Here is a 26,393-nt window from a genome sequence, read left to right as displayed (position 1 = left end):
TCCTCAACTATATTCTATTTCATGTCAGGGGGAAAGCGCTTTTCACCCTGAACCTGCTCTGAGAATGCATTCTAGGGCAGCCATCTGAACATGCTATTATGCTTCTCCATTCCTTATCGCATGTGACTCAGACTTCATTTCCTTCTCATTTAGCCAGTTCACACTTACTTCTGAGTAAATGCATAATATAAGCTTAAACTGTAGCTCTCTTTGAGTTTACTCTCAAATTAGTGTGCATTGGATTGCAGCCTTCATTATTTAACACAGATTTGAGTATGTTTTATGTGTTGTTGTTAAACAGATTTTTTGGGCCGCACTGAAGTTCCAGTAGCCAAAATCAGAACAGAGCAAGAAAACAAGGGACCTACAACTAAACATTTACTGCTGCATGAGGTACCAACAGGGGAAGTTTGGGTACGCTTTGATTTGCAGTTATTTGACCAGAAAACACTCCTCTGAAAAGGTGTTTTTTGTAATATTAGGAACTACAGACCGAACTGCTGCCATTTGAATGGAGTGTTTTGCAAATAATCCTTCCTTACAGGCAGGTACCTGAGAGCAATGTGTGCTGCAAAATCACTTTACTTGGTCACTTGTACATCATTTCTCTGTGGGGGTTGCTTACGTTTGTGACAATCTATGCAATGTAAAATGTACTGTATATAGAGATCCTGTAGCAGTGCCTTTCTTTAGAATACGGAAATTTTTGAATGCTGATGCCAATGTATCTTTTCAATGTAATTTTCACAGCTCTTTAAAGTATTAATTAGGAATGTGGCATTAAAATGTAGCCACTTGGATTAATATGTGTGTGTGTGTGTGTGTGTGTGTGTGTGTGTATGCATGCACATGTCACTCACGTACATGCTGAGGGAATGATTTCATTCAGGGCTAGAATAATTGAATCTCACGCCTGAAAAATGTAATCTGCTTGAACCTCATCTCAGGATATTAATTGCAGGAAATATATGCTGAAGTCTTAGCACTTCGCGATCCTTTAAATACTGTATATCATTAATAGGAAGTTTATTTATTGATTAGGAAATTTCAAGAATTTCTTCAGTTCTGTTTAGCATTTTATAACCAGATTTTGGTTATAAGGAAAAACTAGAAAATTTTCCTTTTAAAATACTGGTTGATAATCATGAATACGTTTCATGTGATTTGTTTAATATATTTATGTAAATAAATACTTGGGTTTCCTGGAAGATGCCCGTAAAATGTGCACCTTTAAGCTTCGCCAATGGGCCCAAGGGAGTGAAGGTTACATCACCCTTGGATCGGCATAGAGAATAAAATGAGCTTATTAAAATGATTCGTCTAGATTCAAATGGAGGCATACTGATTTAAAAAGCATATTTTATTGTACCTCTGAATGTGAAAAACACAGGAACTACATTCAAGAAAATATAAACAAAATGTAAATCATACTTGTTACGGGTACTGCTCATAGGATACAATGGAATTAAATATTCAGCAAGACAGATCGTCCTCTTGGACCCGAAGAGGCAAAAGTGCCCACTGGATCGTTCTCCTGTGCAAAAGACCTGTAGCACAGCTGCACCTTGTAGAAGAAGTACAAAAAGGCTGGCAGCAGAAGTTGCCAGTTTCAGGCATTGGACAAATAGGCAGGACCTCTGCATTTTTCACTCCTCTCTCTGCTATTTAAGTACTGCTTTCAATGCAAAGTTAGTGGAGTTGTATCCTTTAGGTGCTATATTGCTTAACAAGTTTTAACAGAATTGCAAACTTGACCTGAATAAAAGTTTTCTGTGTTTAATTATTTCTATTTATATCTTATTTTATTTTATTTTAATGTGATTTTCCTAGAGCCTATATTCAATTCAAAGTCAGATCCCACATTCCAAAAACTGGCTTGTGACAACTTTTCCTGGGCAGGAATAAAAACAAACAGCTATTTCACATTTACTTGAGCAAGTATCTACATCTAACTCAATACATACTTGAAATATAACAAAATCACCACACTTCTGCAATGAATAAACAGATGAATTGGTACAAATTTTAAAGCAACAAAGGCCTTCAATATTACTGTTTTAATAATACCACTATTAATCATTTCAACTAGTTTGCCTAAATTGTGTGTGTGTTGCAAGACATCTGCAAAAATTTCTCAACAATTGACACACTTCAGGATAATATCTTGGAGAGAGCAAAGTTCCTTAGTAGACACTCTACAGTGTTCATCCAAACTGCCATCTTCATTCATTGGTTTCATACACCAGGGGCGTGAAGGGTCTGTCCAACTATCAGATGTTTGCTCCTGGCAGATGATACAAGTTCTGACTGGACTGTCTCAATCTGTTTCTCAGCTGTTGCTACTGCTCCTTTATATATCTATTTTGTACAGCTGCGATGGTCATGCCAACTGGATCTCAGACTGAGTAAATGGTATCTTTCACATTATTGCAAGGGACTAACAACTGTCTAAGAGTACTGCATCCTTAATAACTTGACTGACTGTTTCTTACAAAATCAGTAACCTTTTAGGACCTGGTTTTGGGTCACACAAGGTCAACATTACCAGCTGTTAGATACCAGTGCATAATACTTGGTATAATGCCCCCCTCTGCTTTTCAACTGAACCAACTGCAGCAAGGTAAGTGGATGATCTACACCAAAAGCATCTTCTTCTACGCAAGCCCCACTCTTTTTGGAAGGTAATTTTATGAAAGATGAAACCATAGTATTGTCTTCAACTAAATAGTGCATTTAGTTGTCTACATATAAGAGTGTAATATATCCCTCGCTATGTTTCAAACCCACTTCTGTGCAGGAGGATTCCCTACTGTTAATAGGTTTGTGCTTTATGTTATTGTGCTGTGGCCAGAATCAGTAACAGCTATAGTGCTCAGGTTTGTGCACATCTGTTAAGGACTTAATCCATGTGTTCCTGGAACATTATGCCAGACAGAAACAGTTTTATTTGTTCTAGGATGTTTCATATGTACAGCACTGCTATACTCAAAAGTAAAAAAGTGCTGTACACAGGGTAGAACTCCTAACTTGGGGGAATAAATATATCACTGCTGTTGCTTGCCATGCATCTTCCTGAGCTATCTCTGTCTAATCTAATGCAATAGCTGGGGCTCTATCCTGCTAACTGTGGCTCAGAATCCACACTGCTTTTGGTTTGCATCTTAGATAAGGAATCCATTTCAAAGGCATATCATTGGGAAGCAGATTTTATTGCTGGTTTCCAAACTGATGAGCCAGTTAGTATTTGATTTGTCAAAAGACAGGGCATGCGGGTGAAATCTGGTTTCCTGGCAGAGCCATCTCTCGTTCAGCAGAAGCCAGGACGGGTCCCCCTACCTCTTGAAATCCACAGAAGTCAGGTTTCTAGATGTGCGCATTTTTCTCCTTTTAACAGAATGAAATTAGACCATTATCAGGCACTAATGCTTACTGCTGCTGCAACAGATGTACACTGCTGTGTTGAGACTGTGTGACACTCAGAATAAAATGTAAAATGGCAAATGGACCAGTACTCTTAACATTCCCTTTCCACTTCATTGACATTGAGAACAAAACCTTGTTAACGTGTAGATATACTGGTGAACACCACACAGCTATTCTATTAGGGGTGGAGTGGTAGGAAAATCATCTTCAGTGGGCCATCTCCTTCCCTTGTCTTAGAAGGCAGACGGCTATAATGCTGGCAGGAGGAGTGGGGTTAGGCCAAGACCAGTCCATGCTTCAGACTGGGGAGCAGGTTCCTCTCAGGGCTCCTGGCTTTCCCGGTTGGTGAGCCCCTACTGGCTAGGATATTTTTCTTCTTTCGTGTTCTCGCTTGTTCTTTACCTTTCCTAGCTCTCTTATATGCCTTCCTACAAAAAAGAAGAAGGAGAATAGGAACCACTCACCTTGCCGAGGGTCTACTCTTGTCACATCCCTCCCCTGTTTCCAAAGGATGAGATTGCAAGTGTGTCTACCTGCTATGGAAATATGCCTAGGCCAGTTGGGAGTCCAACTCCCAATAGCTCCAGCCAGCATGGCCAATGCTCAGGATGAAGAGAGTTGTGGTCCAGCAACAGCTGGGGAACCACAGATTCCCCATCCCTGCCCTGCATACTTCTGTTGTCCCTACAAAAAAAACTGGGAAACCTGGGACTATGTACTTTATAGTCAAAGGTGCCCTGCTGTAGTTGGGGTGACTGAATCTGTGTGGAAGAAAGCACTTTTCCAGAAAGAGAGCGGCCAGGTTGGTAATAAAAAGAACCTTTCACAATGGAAAAACATCACTTTGACAAGGACATTTACCTACTAGATGGGTGTAATGGGGATTAAACTAGTAGGGTGAGAGAGGAAATTACCCTTGCCACTTTTAAAAGTCTCTCACTCTAAATTATGAAAAAGGGAGAGAAGAAGGATCACACTAGGCCCCCAATTCCATTCATTGCTCTCTTGAGATGACCTCTAGGATGACCTTCCAGAGTCAGTGCACCAAACAAGACTAAACTCCCCCAAGCAAAGCATAGAGTTTTAAGTTATCTACCTTGCTTACTGGTTTCTGAAAGTCTCATGAGATTTCACAAGGCTGAAGAGATCTCACGAGAGTCTCCCACCGCCTAGGAAGGAAGGCAGAGAACTTAAAAAGTTTGTTTCCACTTCCGATGCTTTCTGCCATGGTGAAAAATGTCTCCCACGCTAGCGGAGATCGCTCATGTAGCTAATTAAGGATAATTTGAGAGTAATTATCCTAACAAGCCCCACCCCCACCCCGAGCCGGGGTGTGTGTGTGAGCTTTCACTCGCAGATCGTCTGATACCTGCCTCTTGTTCTGGTGGAATGTGGGAGGCAGGGGACGCTGAGTGCATAGTACCGCATGTATCAGAAACTCCAACGCAGTCACTATGAGCGGAGGTTCTGTTTCTTAGGATGGATTTGGATCTAAGTAACAGGTGTGTTCTGGACTAAGGGGACAAGATAACCTGCTAAATGAATCAGCCACTGAGTGCCAAGGATTTTCATCGTAACTGGTAACCATCGTAACATGGTATGTAGGGGGAGGGGAGCCTTTACCCTTTCTTTATATACATTATATTTGCTGTTTTATGATTCAGCAAGCCTCCCCTGAAGTATTAATTGTTAATGGATTGAAAAAATGCAAGAGGGAATTAACGAGAACTTCATAATTTTTACGGATTAATTGCAAGAATTGAACTGTGTGAAAACATTGTAATGATTTGTGGCATTGACCTACGGAATGGTAGAGGGCTTTGGTTCTGACTTATCATGGCTTCAGCAAGATACCAGCTTATTAACGGATAGGAGAGGGATCAAAGAAGTTAATTCTGGATATCTGCCCGGGGCTATGGCGAGATGCCAGACTTCTCTTTGTCTTGAAGGATAAGTAAAATGGTGTGTGACACAGACAAGAAAGGAGGAGGAGTGGCGTTATATGTCAGGGATGTGTATACCTGTGAAGAGATCCAAGATTTAGAACCTCAAAGCCAAAGTGAAAGCATTTGGGTCAAAATTAAGGGAGAGAAGAATAACAGTGACCTCATTGTGGGAGTTTACTATAGATCCCCAAGCCAAACGGAGGACATAGATGATGCCTTCCTGGAACAGATGGCCAAGCATGCAAAAGGAAGGGAGATAGTAGTAATGGGGGACTTCAATTACCCGGGTATTTGTTGGATGTCAAACTCAGCCAAGAGCATAAGGTCAAACAGATTCCTCACTGGCCTTGCAGACAACTTCATTGTCCAGAAAGTGGGAGAAGCAACAAGAGGAACAGCCATTTTAGATCTGGTCCTAACCAATGTTGATGACCTGGTTAGTGGGGTAGAAGTGGAAGGATCATTAGGCGCGAGTGATCATGCTCTTCTGAAGTTTACTATACAGCGGAAAGGAGCAGCCAAGCATACTAGGACTCAATTTCTTGACTTTAAGAAAGCCGACTTCATAAAACTTAGGGAAGTGCTGGGTGAGATCCCATGGACAGTAATACTAAAAGGAAAGGGAGTTCATGATGGCTGGGAGTTTGTTAAGAGGGAGATAGCAAAAGCACAACTTTAGGCAATACCAATGAGACGGAAACATGGAAGGTGCCTAAAGAAGCCAGGGTGGCTATCTAAAGAACTTTTAACTGAGTTAAGATTAAAAAAGGATGTGTACAAAAAATGGAAAAGGGGGGAAGCCACCAAAGAGGAATTCAAACAAATAGCCAGCACGTGTAGACACAAAGTCAGAAAAGCTAAAGCATAGAATGAACTCAGGCTTGCTAGAGAGGTTAAAAACAACAAAAAAGGCTTTTATGGGTATGTTCGTCGCAAAAGGAAGAACAAAGAAACAGTGGGGTCACTCAGAGGAGAAGATGGTGAAATGCACTTCCGGTCAGCGCCAGCAAAATTAATGGCAGATTCCCTCCGAGCTCCGGAGGGAATCGGCTTTGCGAAGAGATGGTCTGACCGCTGCGGCGAAGCGGAGACCCGAAGAAATCACAGGCGGTGAAGCCTGTGAACTTGGAGGCTCAGCGGGCTCCATTTACGCCCCCCTCCACTGCGAAAGAGCCTTTTTAAAGGCTCCGGAGCGTAAAGGGGGGGTGTGGCGCGGAGCTGAGAGCCGTCTACCTTCTTCGCGGAGTGAAGCCGCAAGCCATAGCCGGAGAGCGCTGATTCCTTTCTGGACAATTGGATGCTAAAACAACTACCCGTGAGTAGGATCAAGTAAATATTTGGAGGAAATTTGTCACAAATTCGGCCGAAACGGGAAAGTTACAAACAGGAAGTCTGCCTTTCCGTTCTTGTAAATAGATCAACGCAAAGAGACTGTAAAGCTACAACTTTGGAAGAGGTTATTAAAGACTTAAAATCCAGCACCAAAAGGGTGATCCCCCCTCTGTTTGCAGGAACAGAGGGGTGAAATTGAGCAAGATTTATTCCTGCAAGGAAAAAAAAAGGAGAAAAGGTTTATCTGCTGCTTCTAAAACCTGGAAACGGACTGCCTATGATAGGGAAGCTGAAGAACTGTCAATACTTTAAGGGTAAAGAATTTTGACTTAACTCTGAAAGAAAGATACAATTACTATTGAAAGTAACTTTTTAAGGACATTGAAAGAGTGACTTTTAAGAGATATTAGAGACTTATAAGGATTATTTGTTTGAAAAGTTACAAAGTGAAGTTGGAAGTGTGTCCCCCTAGAGGAGACTTTGTTGCAATAACAACTAAGCCAATAAGTAACTAAGTTGTGGAAAATTCCTCTTGAAAACAAATCTTCCCAAGCGTGTGACTGACCTTGGGTTGTGCATGAGAGTGTTATGGCAGATGGACAGGAAAAAACCACTAGGTCTGGGAGACAATACAAGACAGATATTACACAACAGAGAAGGGCCTCAACATCTGGAGCAGCAGGCACAGTAGGTGCCGCTGCTTTACAAGTTAAGCCAAAAGCTATGACATCTGATGACTTGTTGACCCAGGCACTTGGTAAAATAAATGCATCTTTGGAGAATTTAGCTAAACAGGTGGCAGAGACAAACAAACAGGTTGCAGAGACAAACAAACAAGTAGCCGAGGCCTCAGCAAAAATAGACTTGAACACTACAAGTATTAATGAACTGGGAAAGAAGGTGAATTCAAATACACAGTCCATAGAAAAGTTATTGGAGGAATCGGCCTCGACTAGGAAACTAGTGGAGGAAGCTAAGGAAATTGCAACTGCTGTCCAAGAGAAGATACCACCAGTATATAAGAAACTTGAGGAACATGACTTGACACTGTCTATGATTGAATTACAAGGAAAAGAGAGGAATTTAAGACTCAGAGCAATACCTGAAAGTGAGAAAGATAATTTGGCAGACTTCCTTACAAAGGAATTTGCAGACTTTTGGCAACAGGACCTGGGGAAGGAAGAATTTAAGATACTGAGTGCATTTAGGCTTGGTAGAAGACAAAGAAAGAACAAGGCAAGAGACTGTTTGATTACCTTAAGAACAAAAGAAGAAAGAGACAAAATTTTGAATTTGCACTATCAAAGAACTCTGGAAATTGGAGATTCATCTGTGGAGATCTTTAAGGACATACCTAAATACATTCTGGATGTAAGGGCCTATTACAGAGATCTTGTTGTTTTATTGAGAAGAAATAAAATACTTTTCAGGTGGGAATTTCCCCAAGGTCTATCTTTTAAGTATAAAGGAAGAAAAATAAGAATAAGGACAGTAAATGATAAAGACAACTTTTTGAAAGATCACGAGGAGGACTTACAGAAGGAAGTGGAATCTGGAGTGGAAACCAACCGTACCAGGAATAGGAATTTCAGATATTGCAAATCTACCATATGGACTTCCTGGCCTAGGGAAAGACACACCACCGACAGAAGAAGAACAACAACTTGGTGCAGTCGGAGGGAAAATTAAATAACTCATCATGGCTTTGCAACTTCTAAGTTGAAATTGTAATGGACTTAATTCCCCTCGAAAGAGAAAAGGTGTCTTTCATATATTAAGAAAGGAACAATTGGACTTGATTTGTCTTCAGGAAACACATGTAATGAGGCTACACAGGAAAATACTTATTAATAAGAGATTGGGACAAGAATTTATTTCGTCTGACAAGGTTAAAAAGAGAGGAGTGGTGATATATGCAAAAGAGAAATTTTCACCGAAATTAATTTTTAAAGATGAACAAGGAAGATATTTGGCTATTGAAATTCAATTTCAAGGAGAGAGACTTCTGATTGTAGGGGTGTATGCACCAAATGAGGGGAAAGCTGAATTTTTTAAGAAGTTGCATGAGGTACTTCTGGACTATATGGACTATAATATAATCCTGATGGGGGATATGAATGGAGTTGTATCTACAAATATGGATAAGGCACAAAAACAGGTAGTCACTAAAGATGGTAGACTACCAAAAACTTTTTTTGAAATGACTGACAATATGGACTTGATTGACATTTGGAGAACTAAGAACCCCCTGGAGAGAGAGGGAACCTTCTTCTCTGAAGCTAAGATGACATGGACTAGAATTGACCAAATTTGGATTACTAGAGGAATGGCACCAAAGATAAAAAAGTGGAAATCTGCCCTAAAACTTGCTCTGACCATAATGCTGTAAAGATGGAGATGAAGCAAATAACAACCGGCACCTTTAGATGGAGGATGAATGACGCCCTATTTAGAGATGAAGAAGTACACAGGAAGGCCCAAAAAACTTTGAAAGACTATTTCGAGATAAATATGTCAACAAATGTTGAAAAAAGAGTAATCTGGGATGCAAGTAAAGCTGTGATGAGAGGGTTTTTGATACAACAGAATGCAATAAAGAAGAGAAGTCGAAATTAGAAAAAAGATAAAATTCTGGAGAAAATAAAAGAAGGGGAGGAAAAATTGAGAGCAAAGCCAAAGTCGCAGGAGATTTTGAGAGAAATAAAACTTTACCAAGTACAATATATGGAATTGATGAACCAGGAAATAGAATGGAAAATTAAACAATTGAGACAGAAGACATTTGAGTCAGCGAACAAATGTGGGAAGTTACTGGCTTGGCAACTGAAAAAAAGATAAAAATTAAATACCATCACAAATTTGGAAGTAGAAGGAAAAGATATACATAACCCAAGTGAGATTAGAAATTGCTTCCAGAAGTACTTCAAACAACTATATGCACAAGGGCCACAAAATGAAATGGACATTGATTGTTTTTTGAAAACAAATGGATTACAAAAAATCTCACAAGAAAGTAAAATAATGTTGAATTGTAAAATATCAGACCAGGAGATAGAAGGCGCCATTCAAAATATGCAATTAGGCAAGTCTCCAGGACCGGATGGGCTGACGTCCAGATACTATAGATCTCTGAAAGAGTGGCTATTACAACCTTTGAAGGAAGTCTGCAATGAGATTTTGGAAGGGAAAAGGGCACCAGAATCGTGGAAAGAGGCCTATATTACACTAATACCGAAAACGGAAACTGAAAAGACTCAACTTAAGAACTACCGTCCGATATCCTTACTAAATGTGGATTACAAAATTTTTGCTGACATTTTGGCCAAGAGACTGAAAAAAGGACTGATGGAAGAGATTCATAAGGACCAAGCGGGCTTTCTCCCAGGAAGACATTTGTCTGACAATTTGAGGAATGTAATTGATATTTTGGAAAAATTAGAAGTGAACATAAACACTAAAGCAGTTCTGATATTTGTGGACGCGGAGAAAGCCTTTGACAATATTTCTTGGAGTTTTATGAAAAAGAACTTACAGGGTATGGGGGTAGGCCAAGGTTTTGAGAATGGTATTGGTGCAATATATTCTGAACAAAAGGCTAAACTAATTGTAAATAATGTGGTTACGGAACAATTTAAGATAGAGAAAGGGACACGACAGGGATGCCCAATTTCCCCATTGCTCTTTATTTCGGTCCTGGAGGTCCTGCTGAACATGATTAGAAGGGACCGGTTGGTTAAAGGTTGGAGCTAAACAGTATAAACTGAGAGCATTTGCAGATGATCTAGTTTTGACGTTACAGGAACCAGAATCTAGTACAAAAAGAGTTTTAGAACTAATTCAAGAATTTGGCCAAGTGGCAGGATTTAAATTGAATAAGTCAAAAACTAAGGTTTTAGAGAAAAATTTAACACCAATTGAAAGAGGGAAGTTTCAGAATGAAACAGGTCTAACTGTTGTGAAGAAAGTGAAATACCTGGGGATTAATATGACAGCAAAAAATGGGAATTTATTTAAAGATAACTATGAAAAATGTTGGGCGGAAGTGAAAAAAGATTTAGAAATCTGGACAAATTTGAAGCTTTCCTTGTTGGGTCAAATTGCAGCTATAAAGATGAATGTATTGCCTAGAATGTTGTTTTTGTTTCAAACATTGCAAATCGTGGACAAGATGGACTGTTTCAAGAAGTGGCAGAAAGACATTTCTAAATTTGTCTGGCAGGGCAAGAAGCCAAGAATAAAATTTAAGATATTAACTGATGCAAAAGAAAGGGGTGGATTTGCCCTGACAGACTTTAAACTTTATTATGAATCAGCAGCGTTCTGCTGGTTGAAAGACTGGCTACTTCTTGAGAACACAGACATTTTGGATCTAGAAGGTTTTAACAATGTTTTTGGGTGGCATGCATATCTGTGGTATGACAAGGTTAAAGCTCATAAAGCATTTAAAAACCATATTGTCAGAAGAGCATTGTTTAATGTTTGGACAAGATATAAAGATTTACTTGAAAATAAAACCCCAAGGTGGTTATCACCGATGGAAGCGAAGGCTCAGAAAAAGCTCAATATGGAGGCCAAGTGGCCAAAATATTGGGAGATTTTGGAACAAGAAGGTGACAAATTGAAATTGCAGAGTTTTGAGAAACTAAAAGATAAAGTGCAAGACTGGCTTCATTATTTTCAGATAATGGAGGCTTACAATTTGGACAAGAAAATTGGCTTCCAGGTGGAAAAATCCAAACTAGAAACAGAACTTTTAGAACCCAAAACTAAGATACTATCAAGAATGTATAATTTGCTGTTGAAATGGAATACTCAGGATGAAACGGTTAAATCTGCTATGATTAAATGGGCACAAGATGTTGGACATAACATTATGTTTGCTGATTGGGAACAGTTGTGGACCACAGGTATGAAATTTACGGCATGTAATGCCTTAAGAGAAAATATTATGAAAATGATATATAGGTGGTACATGACCCCAGTCAAGCTTGCAAAAATTTACCATTTGCCCGATAATAAATGTTGGAAATGTAAAGAAAATGAAGGTACATTTTTTCACCTTTGGTGGACGTGCCCTAGGATTAAGGCTTTCTGGGAAATGATTTAAAATGAATTGAAAAAGGTATTTAAATATACCTTTGTGAAGAAACCAGAGGCCTTTCTCTTGGGCATGGTCGGCCAATTGGTGTTAAAAAAGGATAGAACTTTCTTTATGTACGCTACAACAGCAGCAAGAATACTCATCGCAAAGTATTGGAAGACGCAAGATCTACCCACTCTGGAAGAATGGCAGACGAAGTTGATTGACTTTATGGGATTGGCAGAATTGACTGGCAGAATCCGTGACCAGGGAGAAGAATCGGCAGAAGAAGAATGGAAGAAATTCAAAGACTATTTGCAAAAATATTGTAATATTAAGGAATATTGAGTGATGTTGGATTGAAATTAAGGGGTTATCAGCTGTAATGGTATAAAAGAATATGAAAAAATAGTTCTTTTTTGTATATAAGTAAAAGTATAAGTTACAATAATTTAAGAAGATGGATAGAAAATAAGGTTTTTAGCTGTAATGCTATGAGATAAGGATTTGCTGGATGAACAATTTGAACTGGAATACAAGAAGGGGAGGCATGAGGAGGTCAGGGAAATATGTTATTGAAAAATAAGTTATGAAATTTATGTGTTTTTAATATTTTTTCTTTTTAATTTTTTTCCTTTTTTTGGTTGTTTGTATAAAATGGAAAATCTTAATAAATATCTTCTTAAAAAAAAAAAAAGAAGATGGTGAAATGCAAACAGGGGACACAGAAAGGGCTGAACTCCTCAATGCCTTCTTTGCCTCAGTCTTCTCCGATAAAGAAAACAATGTCCGACCTGAAGAATTTGGAGCAAATGATTCAGCAGAGGAAACACAGCCCAGAATAACTAAGGAGATAGTACAAGAATACTTGGCTAGTCTAGATGTATTCAAGTCTCTAGGGCCAGATGAACTGCATCCAAGAGTATTAAAAGAACTGGCAGATGTGATCTCAGAACCACTGGCAGTCATCTTTGAGAATTCCTGGAGAACAGGCGAAGTCCCGGCAGACTGGAGGAGGGCAAATGTTGTCCCTATTTTCAAAAAGGGGAAAAGAGAGGACCCAAATAATTACCGCCCAGTCAGTCTGACATCAATACCAGGGAAGATTCTGGAGCAGATCATTAAGCAAACAGTCTGTGAGCACCTAGAAAGGAATGCTGTGATCACCAATAGTCAGCATGGATTTCTGAAAAATAAGTCATGTCAGACTAACCTGATCTCGTTTTTTGACAGAATTACAAGCCTGGTAGATGAAGGGAACGCAGTGGATGTAGCCTACCTTGATTTCAGCAAGGCATTTGACAAGGTGCCCCATGATATTCTTGTAAAGAAGCTGGTAAAATGCGGTCTTGACTATGCTAGCACTCAGTGGATTTGTAACTGGCTGACTGACCGAACCCAAAGGGTGCTCATCAATGGTTCCTCTTCATCCTGGAGAAGAGTGACTAGTGGGGTGCCACAGGGTTCTGTCTTGGGCCTGGTCTTATTCAACATCTTTATCAACAACTTGGATGATGGACTCAAGGGCATCCTGATCAAATTTGCAGATGACACCAAACTGGGAGGGGTGGCTAACACCCCAGAGGTGTCACACTTCAAAACGACCTTGACAGATTAGAGAACTGGGCCAAAACAAACAAGATGAATTTTAACAGGGAGAAATGTAAAGTATTGCACTTGGGCAAAAAAATGAGAGGCACAAATACAAGATGGGTGACACCTGGCTTGAGAGCAGTACATGTGAAAAGGATCTAGGAGTCTTGGTTGACCACAAACTTGACATGAGCCAACAGTGCAATTCTGGGCTGCATCAATAGGAGTATAGCATCTAGATCAAGGGAAGTAATAGTGCCACTGTATTCTGCTCTGGTCAGACCTCACCTGGAGTACTGTGTCCAGTTCTGGGCACCACAGTTCAAGAAGGACACTGACCAACTGGAACATGTCCAGAGGAGGGCAACCAAAATGGTCAAAGGCCTGGAAACGATGCCTTATGAGGAACGGCTAAGGGAGCTGGGCATGTTTAGCCTGGAGAAGAGGAGGTTAAGGGGTGATATGATAGCCATGTTCAAATATATAAAAGGATGTCACATAGAGGAGGGAGAAAGGTTGTTTTCTGCTGCTCCAGAGAAGCGGACACAGAGCAATGGATCCAAACTACAAGAAAGAAGATTCCACCTAAACATTAGGAAGAACTTCCTGACAGCAAGAGCTGTTTGACAGTGGAATTTGCTGCCAAGGAGTGTGGTGGAGTCTCCTTCTTTGGAGGTCTTTAAGCAGAGGCTTGACAGCCATATGTCAGGAGTGCTCTGATGGTGTTTCCTGCTTGGCAGGGGGTTGGACTCGATGGCCCTTGTGGTCTCTTCCAACTCTATGATTCTATGATTCTATTCTATGATTCTACAGTGAGAATTGCAGTCCTTGACAGTGAAAGTGAAGAGAAATGCTGAGGATGGATTACAACATGAAGAGTAAAGACGAACGTAAAACAAACATTTCACACAGAAATTTACAGGATAAAAACTCCCATTGCAAAATTAATGGATATGGAACAGTTAAATATGAATGAAAGTCATCAGATCAGTGGCTATTAAAATAAAGGATCAAGATCAGAACTGTTATATTTGAACTAACTAAGAGTATTGGAGCAGGACGAAATTAGAACATCATTCCCCGAAATCCAGAACACAGGAAGTCATTCAAAATTATTTAATTTGGTATTGGATAATTGGCTTTTTTAACTGTATTATAATTTGGTATTGTATTAATGTGGTTTTTATTGGATTATTATAAATGAAAATTAATTTTTAAAAATATTTTTAAAAAATAATCCATGCCAGGAAAACCCTATGCAAAAGGAGCTTTTAAGCTTGCCACCTTCTGTGAAATTGTGTAAGTTAAACACGTGTGTGTTTAACTTACACAATTTGAACATGGGTTCAAATGCAAGCTGTAACCAAGTCTCAGGGACCAGCACTGCAATCCACCTCCAAGGGTAGGGGGAGAGGGACTTTCCAAGCCATAGAGTGTCACGTGAAGCACTTCCAGATCCTTAGAATCATAGAATTGTGGAGTTGGAAGGCAACCCCCCATGGGTCATCCAGTCCAACCCCCTGGAAAGCAGAAATCACAGCTAAAGAATCCCTGACAGATGATCATTCAACCTCTGTTTAAAAAACCCCAGTGAAAGAGAGGCCACCATCTTCCAAGGTAGCCCGTATGTTCAGAAAGTTCTTCATAATTTTTAGTTGGAATCTCCTTTCTTATTTGAATCCATTGGTTTGAGTCCTACCCTCCGGAGCAGCAGAAAACAAGCTGGCTCCATCTACCATGGGTATTTGAAGATAGCCATCATATCTCTCAGGTTCCTCTTTTCCAGGCTAAACATACCGAGCTCCTTCAACCATTCCTCATAAGGCTTGGTTTCCAGACCCTGGATCACCTTGGGCTCATGTTCCAGCTTGTCAATAGCCCAGAACCAGACACGGCACTCCAAGTGTACTCTGACCAAGGCAGAGTAGAGCAGTACTACAACTTCCCTTGATCTGTACACTAGATTTCTGTTGATGCAGAGTTCTCCAAGAGATTTTATTATGACTGGGCCACTGGTTCATAAGAACATTTGCCAACATTTGCCCAAAACCTGAAGACTCTGCAGTCCTGGCTTTGGAAATAGATTATTTCCAGAAAACCACTACAGTGGTACCTCGGTTCTTGAACGTAATCTGTTCCGAAAGACTGTTAAAGTTTCGAAACATTTGAAAATTGAGGCGCAAAGGGCTGTCTGCAAATTCAATTGAGAAAACTGAAAAACACGCAGTGGAAGGCAATCACTACTAAAAATGGTGATACTCCCTACCCTCACAAACAGGCAAAACACCTGCCCACTCTCAGAAAGTAGACTAAAGATAAAAATCAAAAGGTAGTCAACTTCCTCAAAGAGCCACAGATAATGAGTGAGTACTGGTCAAACAAGGAAATGCCAGCCAATTCCTGGTTAATGATGGTTTCAGGGGGGGAAACAGTACAGATGCATTTATGCTTTGGGATTATGACAGCATTTAGAAGATGGAGAGTTCAGATGATGAAACACCTTAGGTCAGGCATGTCCAACTCCCAAGAGACTGTGATCTACTCCCAGTATAAAAAAACTGGCAGTGATCTACCCATTATCATGGGAGGGAGGAGGAGCATGCGTGGGGTGGGTGGACTGCCCAGAGTGTTGTTGAGCTTTTTTGGGGAGGATTGCACAGTTTTTTAGCTTCTCTCCCATAAATTTTTGTACATGATAAGGATCCCGCGATCTATCAGCCAGGGATCTACCGGTAGATCACAAAGTACAGGTTGGACATCCCTGCCTTAGGTGTAATCAACAGCCCCTTCTTCAATGGAAAAGAAAGCATGCACACATTTAAGCTTTTAAATTAAAACCACTGGCTATGTTATTCACATGTTCCATGGTAAGTGCATAAAACAGCTCTACTTCCCCTCTTGTGTGAAATATGGAATAAAGAGAATTTCTTTAAAAAGCAGTGACAAACTTTACCGGCTCTTTTGACGAATCTCACTTTCTATGTATCCAGCTGGAATTTTTAACCACTCTATTGGATTCATAAGTTGCCGACTCAACGGAAGGAGTGGCAGTTCCGCCTTATGGAGCTCATTCATCTCTTTGGAGGAAAATACTTTTCCTGCAGGAAGTCAAAAGCACGAAGGTTATTTCCATAAACTGGACTGGCTGCTTTCAGAGAGAAAGGAAAGGCAAAACTAAGGTCAAATTCACTCCTCTCAGATATATAGCACCACCAACTTTACCACTTCATAAACTTTGGGAAAAGACCAAATGAACCTAAGTGATTATATCTGCATCCTTCAGTTCCTCCATCCTGTATCTCGAGTCAAAATGGCCATAGCCAGAGGATGGAAAACAGATCCCGACTTTTATATCCACCCTTGGTATAGCCCCTGTGGGCCTAGCCCCTGTGGGCCTAGCCCCTGTGGAAAGGTCAGCCCATGATGTGTGGTGGGCTGAAGGCCAAGCCAAGCCAGATATGTTTGATGCAGCAAAGTTCCCACTCTTTTCCTTTATAAATACTTCCTCCAAGAGTATGAAGCCATCCAGTGCTCATGCTGGGTTCTGGAGAGGATACATCAGATAATTCTCTTTTTAAGTGCTTCTCTGTCCTTATTACTTATGGGATTTAACAATGTAAAATTATTTGTGAGAGACCAGGGTGTGTGGGTTTATTCGTGTTGCCTTTATTCTATTGTTTTATACAAAATCAATAGAACATATCTGAGGTTGGGGGGAACTAGTCTATTGGGCATTAAGTCTCGAAACAGAATGCATCACAGAAGCCCATAGCCAAGCACTGCAGCATAGAAATACCTGTGTCACACTGCTGAATAATGCCAGCCTCAAGGTATCTTCCTCGTATCTCCTTTAACAAGGGATCGTATAAAGGTGGAACTGAAACCTATTAAAAATACAGGCAAGTTCTTACTTCCTTTCCCTTTTTAAAATTATTTATGAAGTCTTAACATTCACAGCACATGAACAACCAAACATAAATGTTACACAGCGCACAGTATTTTTCCAGCTTGTTTTTTTATTAGTAGTAGTAGTAGTAGCATTAGTAGTAGTAATAGTAGTAGTACTTCGCCCATCTTACTGGGCTGCCCCAGCCACTCCAGGTGGCTTCCAACATATATAAAAACATTGTGCATTAAAAAGCTTCCCTATACAGGACTGTCTACTCATCTCCTTGATATCTGCTGGATGTCCCGCAGGGAGGGCACCACCACTGAGGCCTTCTGCCTGATTCCCTGTAGCTTCACTTCTCACAGTGAGGGAACTGCCAGAAGGCCCTTGGAGATGGACCTCAATGTCTGGGCAGAATGATGGGGGTGGAGATGCTCCATTAACTATACTGGACCGAGGCCATTTAAGGCTTTAAAGCTCAACACCAACACTTTGAATTATGCTCAGAAACGTACTGGAAGCCAATGTGGGTCTTTCAGGACCATATAGAATAGACAGTATATTGGTACATAGCTCCAATCCATGTGTATAGAACAGCAGACTCAAATCCAAACACATCTAAGTATTCGTAACTGATGGCATACATGGGAGTGGGCATTCTGAGGATCTGGGGATCCACTTATAAATCCCATCAAAACATCCATTTCAGAAGAGAAGTTTTGGTTTATGGCATATATAGTTTGGTGCTTAAGAGAACAAGTTCAGATTTTGAAGTTTCTTGTGGAAGTGTTAAGTTTACTCCCATTTCCCACTCTTCTTCTTCCCCCCCACCCCCAAGTCCAAATTTAAGCCACTGGGAACTGAGAAAAGAAAGTCCACAGCCACAGTACTGTGGGGAATTCATGAAATGTGAATTGTGTATCTCCAAGGGTGGGGAAGAAAATGTGAGGATCCTGATGGGAAAGGTCAAGTGTGTGAAGGTGTGTTTGCCAGTGGGCAATTCCCTAAACTGCCAAATAATTCACAATGTGTTATTTATTTAATTTGTAAAAATTGTTAATGCATACACATCCCTTCACAGGCTCTGCCCATGATGCCAAGAAACCAATGCAATTCTCATCAGTGCTTAGTCAACGTGCAATAAATTCAGCATGTTGGCTCTCCTACCTTGCAAGTGTTTGTAGAACACTTCAGAAAGAAAGGATCATAAGAGGAAGTATTATAGCTTTCTAAAAATGCACTGCCCTGTAAAAGAAGAAAAAGTGAAAGTCAAGCTATGGCTGCAACAATAATAGCAGGTAGCTAATATTTTCTATGTAATCCCTAAAGTATACCTTTCAGATAAAGTATCGTAGATGAATATTCACAGTACCTCAACATTTAGCTAGCATTTACTCCATCAACTTAATGCATCAATGGCACCATTGGTTTCATAAATCAAGTCACAACAGTAACTTTTTAATCTTTCAGCATTACCAAGGTTGTCATTTTTTGTACAATAGTCCCCAAATTACAAATTATGTGCATTGAGCTCTCTGTTACCAAAAACAGGTTTTGTGGTCACTAAATGTCAAATTACATATAGCATTAAGCTCATTTTTTTTAAGGTGTACTTATCACCAGCAATTCTCCCCCCCCCCCCGCAAAAAGCATCTGTGTGGGGCCCCATGTGGATTTGACAACCCCTCCGCCAGCCCTCCAAAAGTCAGGTAAGCGAGGCACTGGCCTTTGGGAAGGGGTGAAGCTCTGGCAGGGTCCTGGAGCCCTCCCACCTTCTTCACAAAGGCGGAAAGCGTTTTAGGGCTGGTGGGGTGTCAAATGTTACCAAGGGCCACCAAAAAAGGCCTCATGGGCCACATGCGGCCTTCAGGCTGTGGGTTGGACCACCCTGAGATAAACCTTTCTCCTCACACTGCTTCCTTCTCTAAGTTTTTATCAAAAGGTGCTATTTGCGTCACTATATGAAGTAGAAACTTCAGAGTAAAAATAAGTTGTGAGGTATTTTCAGGAGGAAAACAGCATGTGTCCATGTCATGGTATTGCCAGAGAATGCAGGGGAGGAGCAGACAGGCAGAGGGAGGGGGGCAGGAAGTGGCGATTGAGGAAAGAGGGGAAAGCCAGGAGGCAGGACGGCTCACAGATGTGGAACCAGAGCCTCAACACCGCACAGGAAGTTCTGGCACAGACAGTGAAACAATGCCTATTCCATCTGCCAGGGAAAGGAGAGTGTTAAAGAGGAGAGGCGTCAAGTGAAACTTCCCCGCCTTTTCTGTTGGAGAAGGAGCTGGCAAAAGCCACTCCCAGAATCTGAGCCGGAGGACTCGGATGCATGATTGTAATGTGCTGCCTGTACATATGTAAAATAAAGACTGTGTATATATATATGTATGTATCTGAGTGAGCAGAGGTATTTCTTGCGAAGAGCATTCATAAGCCATCACAGTCCATGAGGCAAGAGAGGCTTTTTTTAAAAAATATTCCCATCTGACATAGTCCTCCCCCCACAGAAATACTTTGTCTGAAAAAATGAAGTTGTCAGTACTAAGTATGCTAAAAAAATTGTGCTGAACATAACATTTAATTTGAAGAACTTCTTAATCAAAGAGTGGGACACATGACAAAACTACACCATATCTTTAAGCCTGTATATCTGCTCCAAAACAAGAAACCTTTCAATCTGCAGCTCCATGGAGGAGCTAACGCTTTGCAACAAAAACAAGTTGGCATCCCCACTTAAGTGCAGCACAGGAGTCTTTTGCCAATGGCATTCACAGGAGAAACCACATCACAAACCAGATAGCTCAGGCGTTATCACATACAGGTGAGGCCTTCAATACACAGCTTGGAAACACAAGTTAAGCTTTCATTTCATTGCAAGGACTGTAGCCCTGCAAACAAATGTAGGATACATCCCTGCTCCATTGAGCTTACAATCTTGTATGGTATACACCTTTGTGTACTACACACCTTTTGGAGTCAAAGTGTTGCATCAGACAGTTGATAAACGATGTCCTTAACTGTCCTGCTTGGTTCTCTCTTTCACTTCATGATATCCATAGTGCAGGTAACACTGAATACAGAGTATCTCACCACACAATTCATCAGCAGCATTGACAGAACACATGACAAACATTAGAAAGTGTGAGTCCCTGAACCTTGTCTACCGTGGCTGGCGCTTTTTGCAGGCCTTGGCACTGAAGGGACCCCAAGCGTCTTCCGTCTTCAAGGATATTTTGTGGTGTCACTATTCTTGTGCCGAGCCTGATATCTCCTGTAGGACTGGATCGGTGGAGGTATAGGGAGAAAGAAAGGGTTATGGGAATGGTAAGCGCTGAAGTCACGAAGAGGCTCGTGTTCTGAAGGTGGAGGCTGCTGTGTAGGTAGAGATAGTTCAGAAGCTGAAGCGTCAGAAGGCGGCTCAGAAGCAGCAGCTGGAGGAGCAGCAGGAAGACGAGGCGGGGAGACATTCTGCAAAGCAGCTGAAGGACTGGGCAGTTCTGAGGAGGTCAGCTGTAAGAAGGGAGACTGAAAGAAAAGAGAAGGCGAGTGGAGGAAAGGGGGAACTGGAGGAAGCAAATGAAAGAAATGAGGTGGGACTGAGGGAGGAAGCATGACGGAGGGGAGAATGACGATTGGTGGAGATGTGGAAGGGGAGACGGAAAGGAGAGAAAATGGAAATGGGGGCAGAAAAGAGGGAAAGTATGAGCCAGAGGAAGAAGACTCAAAAAGTGGGTGGAAAGGGGGAAGAAGCACACAAAGGGAGGCTGGGGAACCAGGATCAGATGAAGCCTAACGGAACGGAAGACACAAGCAAAGGACAAAACAAATACATGAACAGAAAAGCACAGAAGGCAACAGCTAATATAAGGAAATTACAATTCCAGTATGGTAAGCGCCGCTCTTCCCTTGTATAAAAGGTGCATACTGATTTATTTTAGATTCAGGTAGGTAGACGTGTTGGTCTGACATAGTCGAAATAAATTTAAAAAACTGTCTGAAGAAGTGTGCATGCACACAGAAGCTTATACCCATAACAAACTTAGTTGGTCTCTAAGGTGCTACTAGACAATTTGTTATTTTATTTTTTTTATTTTATTTGTATACCACCCTTCATCCAAAGATCACAGGACAGTTCACAACATAAAAATAGAAGATATGGACCCAATCCTAGGAATCATTTGTAAATATACCTCCACCTGTCCCTATTTACAAGGGGCAGCCCCTTTTCTCTACTACATTACATCCCCCAATAAATCAAATCACTGACCCAATTTTTGCAGATGTTTTGTTGAAATGTCATTATGTGAATGGCTGGTCTGAGTTTTCAGGCTTCAGCAACCTGCACCAGGTCTTCAGAAATATCTGAGTGCAAGGTTGAAGTTTGCCTCAGGCGCACAAGTGTGTGCACTCTAAGGGCATTTCACACAGCAGTAGCTGAAGTTCATTATGAACAGACTGAAGGCCATTCAGAGTTTTGTTAATTCTATCTTTTATAGCCAAACAAGTTGTTGGGAACAAGCTGTTGTAGCATAAATTATACAGTATGCAGCAGACAGGATAGCATCTTCAGCAGCATGTAATAATAACTGCGTTTCTAGTTTCATCTGTGAAACATGGCTGGGTAGGTAATTGCTTGCTTTGTGTTCCAAAAGAAAAGGACTCTTGTCCTTCAAAACTCTGTCTGCCCACAAACATGCAAACAGATAAGCAACCACAAGTAATTTTATATGGTAGTACACAGCCCTAAAGAGAGTATGAAATCTGAAAACTGATTTTTAAAAACTGGAAGCTGTGTACATTGGAAAATGTGCCGTCATACATGTTTTCAATATTGGATTATGTCTTTTTGTTTAATCCTGTGCTCTTGAGTCTCTCTCTCTACAAAACCCAACCACTGATCAGCCACTCACTGGCCTCCATGGTTAGTTGCTAATTTTGTGGTATTTTCATTAGCAAGAAGCAAAGCCAGGAGGAGAGGGCAAGCGATGATACTGCTTACGTAGAACGGCATTATATTTCAAAGAACAGTGACTTAAGCTTTGCCCATATTAGGGTGTAAACATGCATGTGGATTGAACAAATCTGATTTTTCTGCATGTGCTTTCACCCACATATGAGAACTCTGAATTTTATGCCTGTGTCTATCTCAATGTTTCTCACTGACAATTGTGGGCAGCACTTGAGGAGATCTAGCTGTGCTATATTCTTGTCTGCTATCAACTTCCCCTAGATTACTGCTTCCGCACCATCCATTTTTTTCCATTTAACTTCTTTCATGTTTTTGGTGCATTTATCTGGAAGTTCCAGACATCAGTTCCTTCATGACACATGTGCAAGTTTCGTTTCCCTGTGCGCACACACATTTTTTAAAAAAACTTTTTTGTCCACAGAATTACGCACCCAAGAACTTCCAGTAAAGCAAACATTTCAAACATGTTTCACAGTGGGCAAAATGAGGGTTTGGTCTTCCTAAAAACAAAGTAATGAAAATAGATGCATGGGGTTTTAATTTTTTAGTTAGTTATTTAGTTATTAACCTTGTTAATCATGTGTTATACAAAAAGATCTAAAACAACTTACAACACATTTAAAACAGAAGCATGAAAGGCTCTTCTTGATTCCTCCCCACATCTGCAGCTACGCGTCCCGCCGTGGAGAGAACCAGCAGTACCAGCAAAGAGCAACTAGGTGGGAGGAGTTGTGGGTACCTCCAGTCTCCCGGCCCTCCCCCACTTCAGAAAGACACCATGCCGTGTGGAAAACATGGCCTCCAGCAACCATTGGAAGTAGCATCAGGTTTGTGCGTTACAAATACAAACATGCATTACAAGTAAAAAGAAAGAAAAAGTAAATTCCATGCAGTCACAAGCGTGTTCAAGGCAGGACAGGGAGAGAAGACCTATAGGAGGAGGAATTTGGAGAGCATTTGTTCTTTATTCTTGTCATTCCCCACCTCCTATACCTGTTTACATCCTAAGGGGACATGTGCAAGCCGGGTAAGTTAATAGGAAGCACAAGGTTCTGAAGAAGACAGGAAGTACTGGTAGTGTATTTCGCCACTTGAGTTAATGAACTACAAGCTCCATGATTTCAAGAAAATGACAATGCCAGTGTCACTTGCCTGAAAGAAGAAAGACATCAGACCTCTTTGCCATGACTCACAAGCCAAAGACCTGCACTGTGTCATAGGCTGAAAAGGACAATGTTCTGATCCCATCTTTGGGGAAGAACTGCCAGGACCATCTTCAGGACTCAAGGACCTGAGGATGCCACCCTAGCACCCATCTCTGATTCAGAGAAGCACCCTCTCATGGTTACCCTTGTCACCTCAGCCAATGGCTGCAAGGGCACTTAAGCCACCCAGCTCCTCTGGGCAGACAGAGCCAACCTACTGTAGGCTTTAGTCAAGAGACTCAGCTCACTCATACAGCTACCAGAGTAGGACCTTGGGAACTCTCCAAGGTCCTGCAGGGGACTTCAACTCCTGACCTGACCTCTTGACTGGGCATCAGCAGGTTTCTCCTGTGTGCCTTGAGCTCACATAGAACATGGCACCTTGCTGACTACTATCCCTTCCCCAACATTATTTTTTTTCCTGTGGGGAGGGGAGAATAGACAGCGTAGCAGCTAGCAGAGGTCCTGGGGAGTGAGCAGAACCATGATGAGGAGCTGTTTGACATGGGTTATGCTCACTTCAATTCTCCTTGGAAGAATTGAAACAGGGGTGTTCTCAAAGTTAAGCATCCCTGCTTTAAATATCTGCCTCATTCCTTAAAACAAACACCATGGATTACTGCAACACGCTCTATGTGGGGCTATCCTTGAGGATAGTCCAAAAGCTGCAGTTGGTGCAAAATGCAGCGGCTCAACTGCTCACAGGGCAGGATATCACCAACAAGTTACCCTATTGTTGAAATAATTGCACTGCCTGCAAATTAGTTATGAGCTGAGTTCAGGCTACTAGTCTTGGTGTATAAAAGTCCTATACACCTTGGGACCAGGGTACCTAAAAGATTGTCATACCCTTTATATATCCAATTGATAACTGCACTCTGCAGGTGAGGGCCTCTGGCAGTTACTTATCAGAAAGATCTTATCGGGAAGTCCATTTCACATGGTGTAGGACTCAGGCCTTTAATGTTGTGGCACCTACCATCTGGAATTCCTTGCCCTTGAATATTCGACAGGCACTGTCTCTGTAATCTTTCTGGTGCCCATTTAAGACCTTCCATTTTCAGCAAGCCTTTTAAGCTGAGTTTTCCCCTAAATTCAATTGCTTGAGCCTTCGGAAGAGGACTGATAACTTTCAAATTATTCCTCCGCAGCTGAGATTCCAGTAGGGATCTGAATGTTTATCTGAAATGCTTTGATACATTTCAGTAATCCTCTCGTGTGTGTTCAAACACTGCTCAAAATCATCCATTTTTTATGCATCTCTGAAACTTCTATTTTAAGAGCGGTCATATCAGACTCAATCTCAGCTGGATCTTTCTGAATTGGCTTGAGAGCTGCTAAGATCTCTTGTACAACACCAGAGCTCAGGTCTGTTCCAGTCTCCCCTGCCATCAGTTGTGCAGCTGAACTAGCAGCAGCTCCTGTTTCCTTCCTTTGGTATTCCTGTTACTCATTATCAAAGATAGCATAGAGAAACAAAGAGAATATCTGCCCAATTTGTGAAGTTCTTTTGCTCAGACAGTCTGGTAATCAAGTTGTCCTGAAGGCAGTTAGAAGACAGGAGAAGGGAATTGCTGCTCATGGCGCCATGTGCAGACGAGAAGATTTTTTTCAAACAGGACATTGCCAGTACTATAGACATCAGCTTTGATTACCATACGCATGAGGTATAGGCAGTTTTGTCTACCTGGGATCCACCATAACCAGCAACCTTTCCACTGATGCTGAGCTGGACAAGCATATTGGCAAAGTAGCTATGGCAATGGCTTGCCTCTCCAAAAGGGTTTAGGACCATGTGATGTTAACTTCCAATACCAAGATGGAGGTCTACCGGACTTGTGTGTTCAGCTTGCTGCTTATGAAGTGAATAATGGGCACCTTACACCCGCCAGGAGGGATGTCTCAATGCCTTCCACATGGGCTGTGTCAGGAAGATTTTGGACATCAGATGGCAGGGCAGTGTCTCAAACAAAAATGTTCTCTCCCGAGCCCACATTCCCAGCACGTTCACACTTCTATCTCCACAATGTTTATGCTGGCTTGGTCATGTATGCAGAATAGAAGATGGCAGGATCTCCAAGGACGTGCTCTATGGAGAGCTGGCTTCAGGCACCAGGCCTGTTGGCAGACCCTCTCTGTGTTACAAAGATGTCTGCAAATGTGACATGAAGGCTGGCAACATGAACTCTGCCGTGAGGGAATCCCTTGCAGACGAATGCAGTGCCAAGAGACAGACAGGTTGTGTATCCACAGCAGTGACCTGAGAAGGATTGACTGCTGGGAGGAGCGCAGAGAAGAAATGCCATGCTGTACAGCAAAACCAGACTCCTTCATCTGCCCCACCTGCAATAAAACATGTCTCTCCCGTATCAGTCTCTATAGCCACAGCAGGTGCTGTAACTCTCCAACAGTTTGACTTATCTCCCAATGGTTCACTCTTCCACTGTCTCCCAAGACAGATGGGTGACAACAACAATTCTATACCTGCCTATATAGCACTTTTCCACCCTCACAACAACCTGTGAGATAGGTTACTATTATTCCCATTTTACAAATGGGGAGTGAGGATGGAGAATAGCAATGCTCAAAGCTATGCAATGAGTCCATAATATCAACCTGAACCTGATTATCTGTGTTTCAAATCCAAATATTTATCTGACCATGGCTCCATGGCTAGGCTTTTTGTTTCATCCTTTAAGGTATACTTGTCCAGTTCCATCTACTTCATTGAGTTTGCAAACTGGAATTTTCAATCCAATTCCCTTTGCTCTGCATTAATGTTCCCACACTATTTCCCTCAAAAATATGGGCTTGTCTTCCCTCCAGTTATTTTTTACAGTTTGCTGCCTTTGTCATGCAACTATATTTCCATAGTTCTGTATACAAAGTCCTTTGTGAAGAAGTCATTTAATTATTTGAAGAAACAAAATTTATCCAATTTGATGAACCAACAATA

General features: G+C 41.3%; 2 protein-coding genes across 13 annotated transcripts in view; one reads left to right on the top strand and one right to left on the bottom strand.

Annotated features, from left to right (window-relative positions):
• ITSN2 (intersectin 2) overlaps positions 1–1,783 on the top strand; it is a 93,227-nt gene extending 91,444 nt beyond the window's left edge. For all 12 annotated transcript variants that reach the window (XM_083606365.1, XM_083606361.1, XM_083606354.1 and 9 more), the window contains one exon: positions 302–1,783. In XM_083606365.1, the coding sequence (XP_083462491.1) occupies positions 302–459 (158 nt within the window). In that variant the 3' untranslated portion in view covers positions 460–1,783. The remainder of the gene's footprint in view (positions 1–301) is intronic.
• Positions 1,784–3,190: 1,407 nt separating this feature from the next.
• The window catches only part of LOC310759022 (uncharacterized protein), a gene marked incomplete at its 5' end in the record, with an annotated part of 44,676 nt that continues 21,473 nt past the window's right edge, over positions 3,191–26,393 (bottom strand). Inside the window, 4 exons of the mRNA XM_083605781.1 lie at positions 3,191–3,851; positions 16,328–16,472; positions 17,171–17,258; positions 18,431–18,508. Of these exons, the coding sequence (XP_083461907.1) occupies positions 3,698–3,851; positions 16,328–16,472; positions 17,171–17,258; positions 18,431–18,508 (465 nt within the window). The 3' untranslated portion in view covers positions 3,191–3,697. The remainder of the gene's footprint in view (positions 3,852–16,327; positions 16,473–17,170; positions 17,259–18,430; positions 18,509–26,393) is intronic.

This window comes from Podarcis filfolensis (genome assembly GCF_964270895.1).
Source record: "Podarcis filfolensis genome assembly, chromosome: 3".
Taxonomy (NCBI): Eukaryota; Metazoa; Chordata; class Lepidosauria; order Squamata; family Lacertidae; genus Podarcis; species Podarcis filfolensis.
Note: the sequence above shows the minus strand (reverse complement) of the source record. Positions and strands in the feature narration are given on the sequence as shown.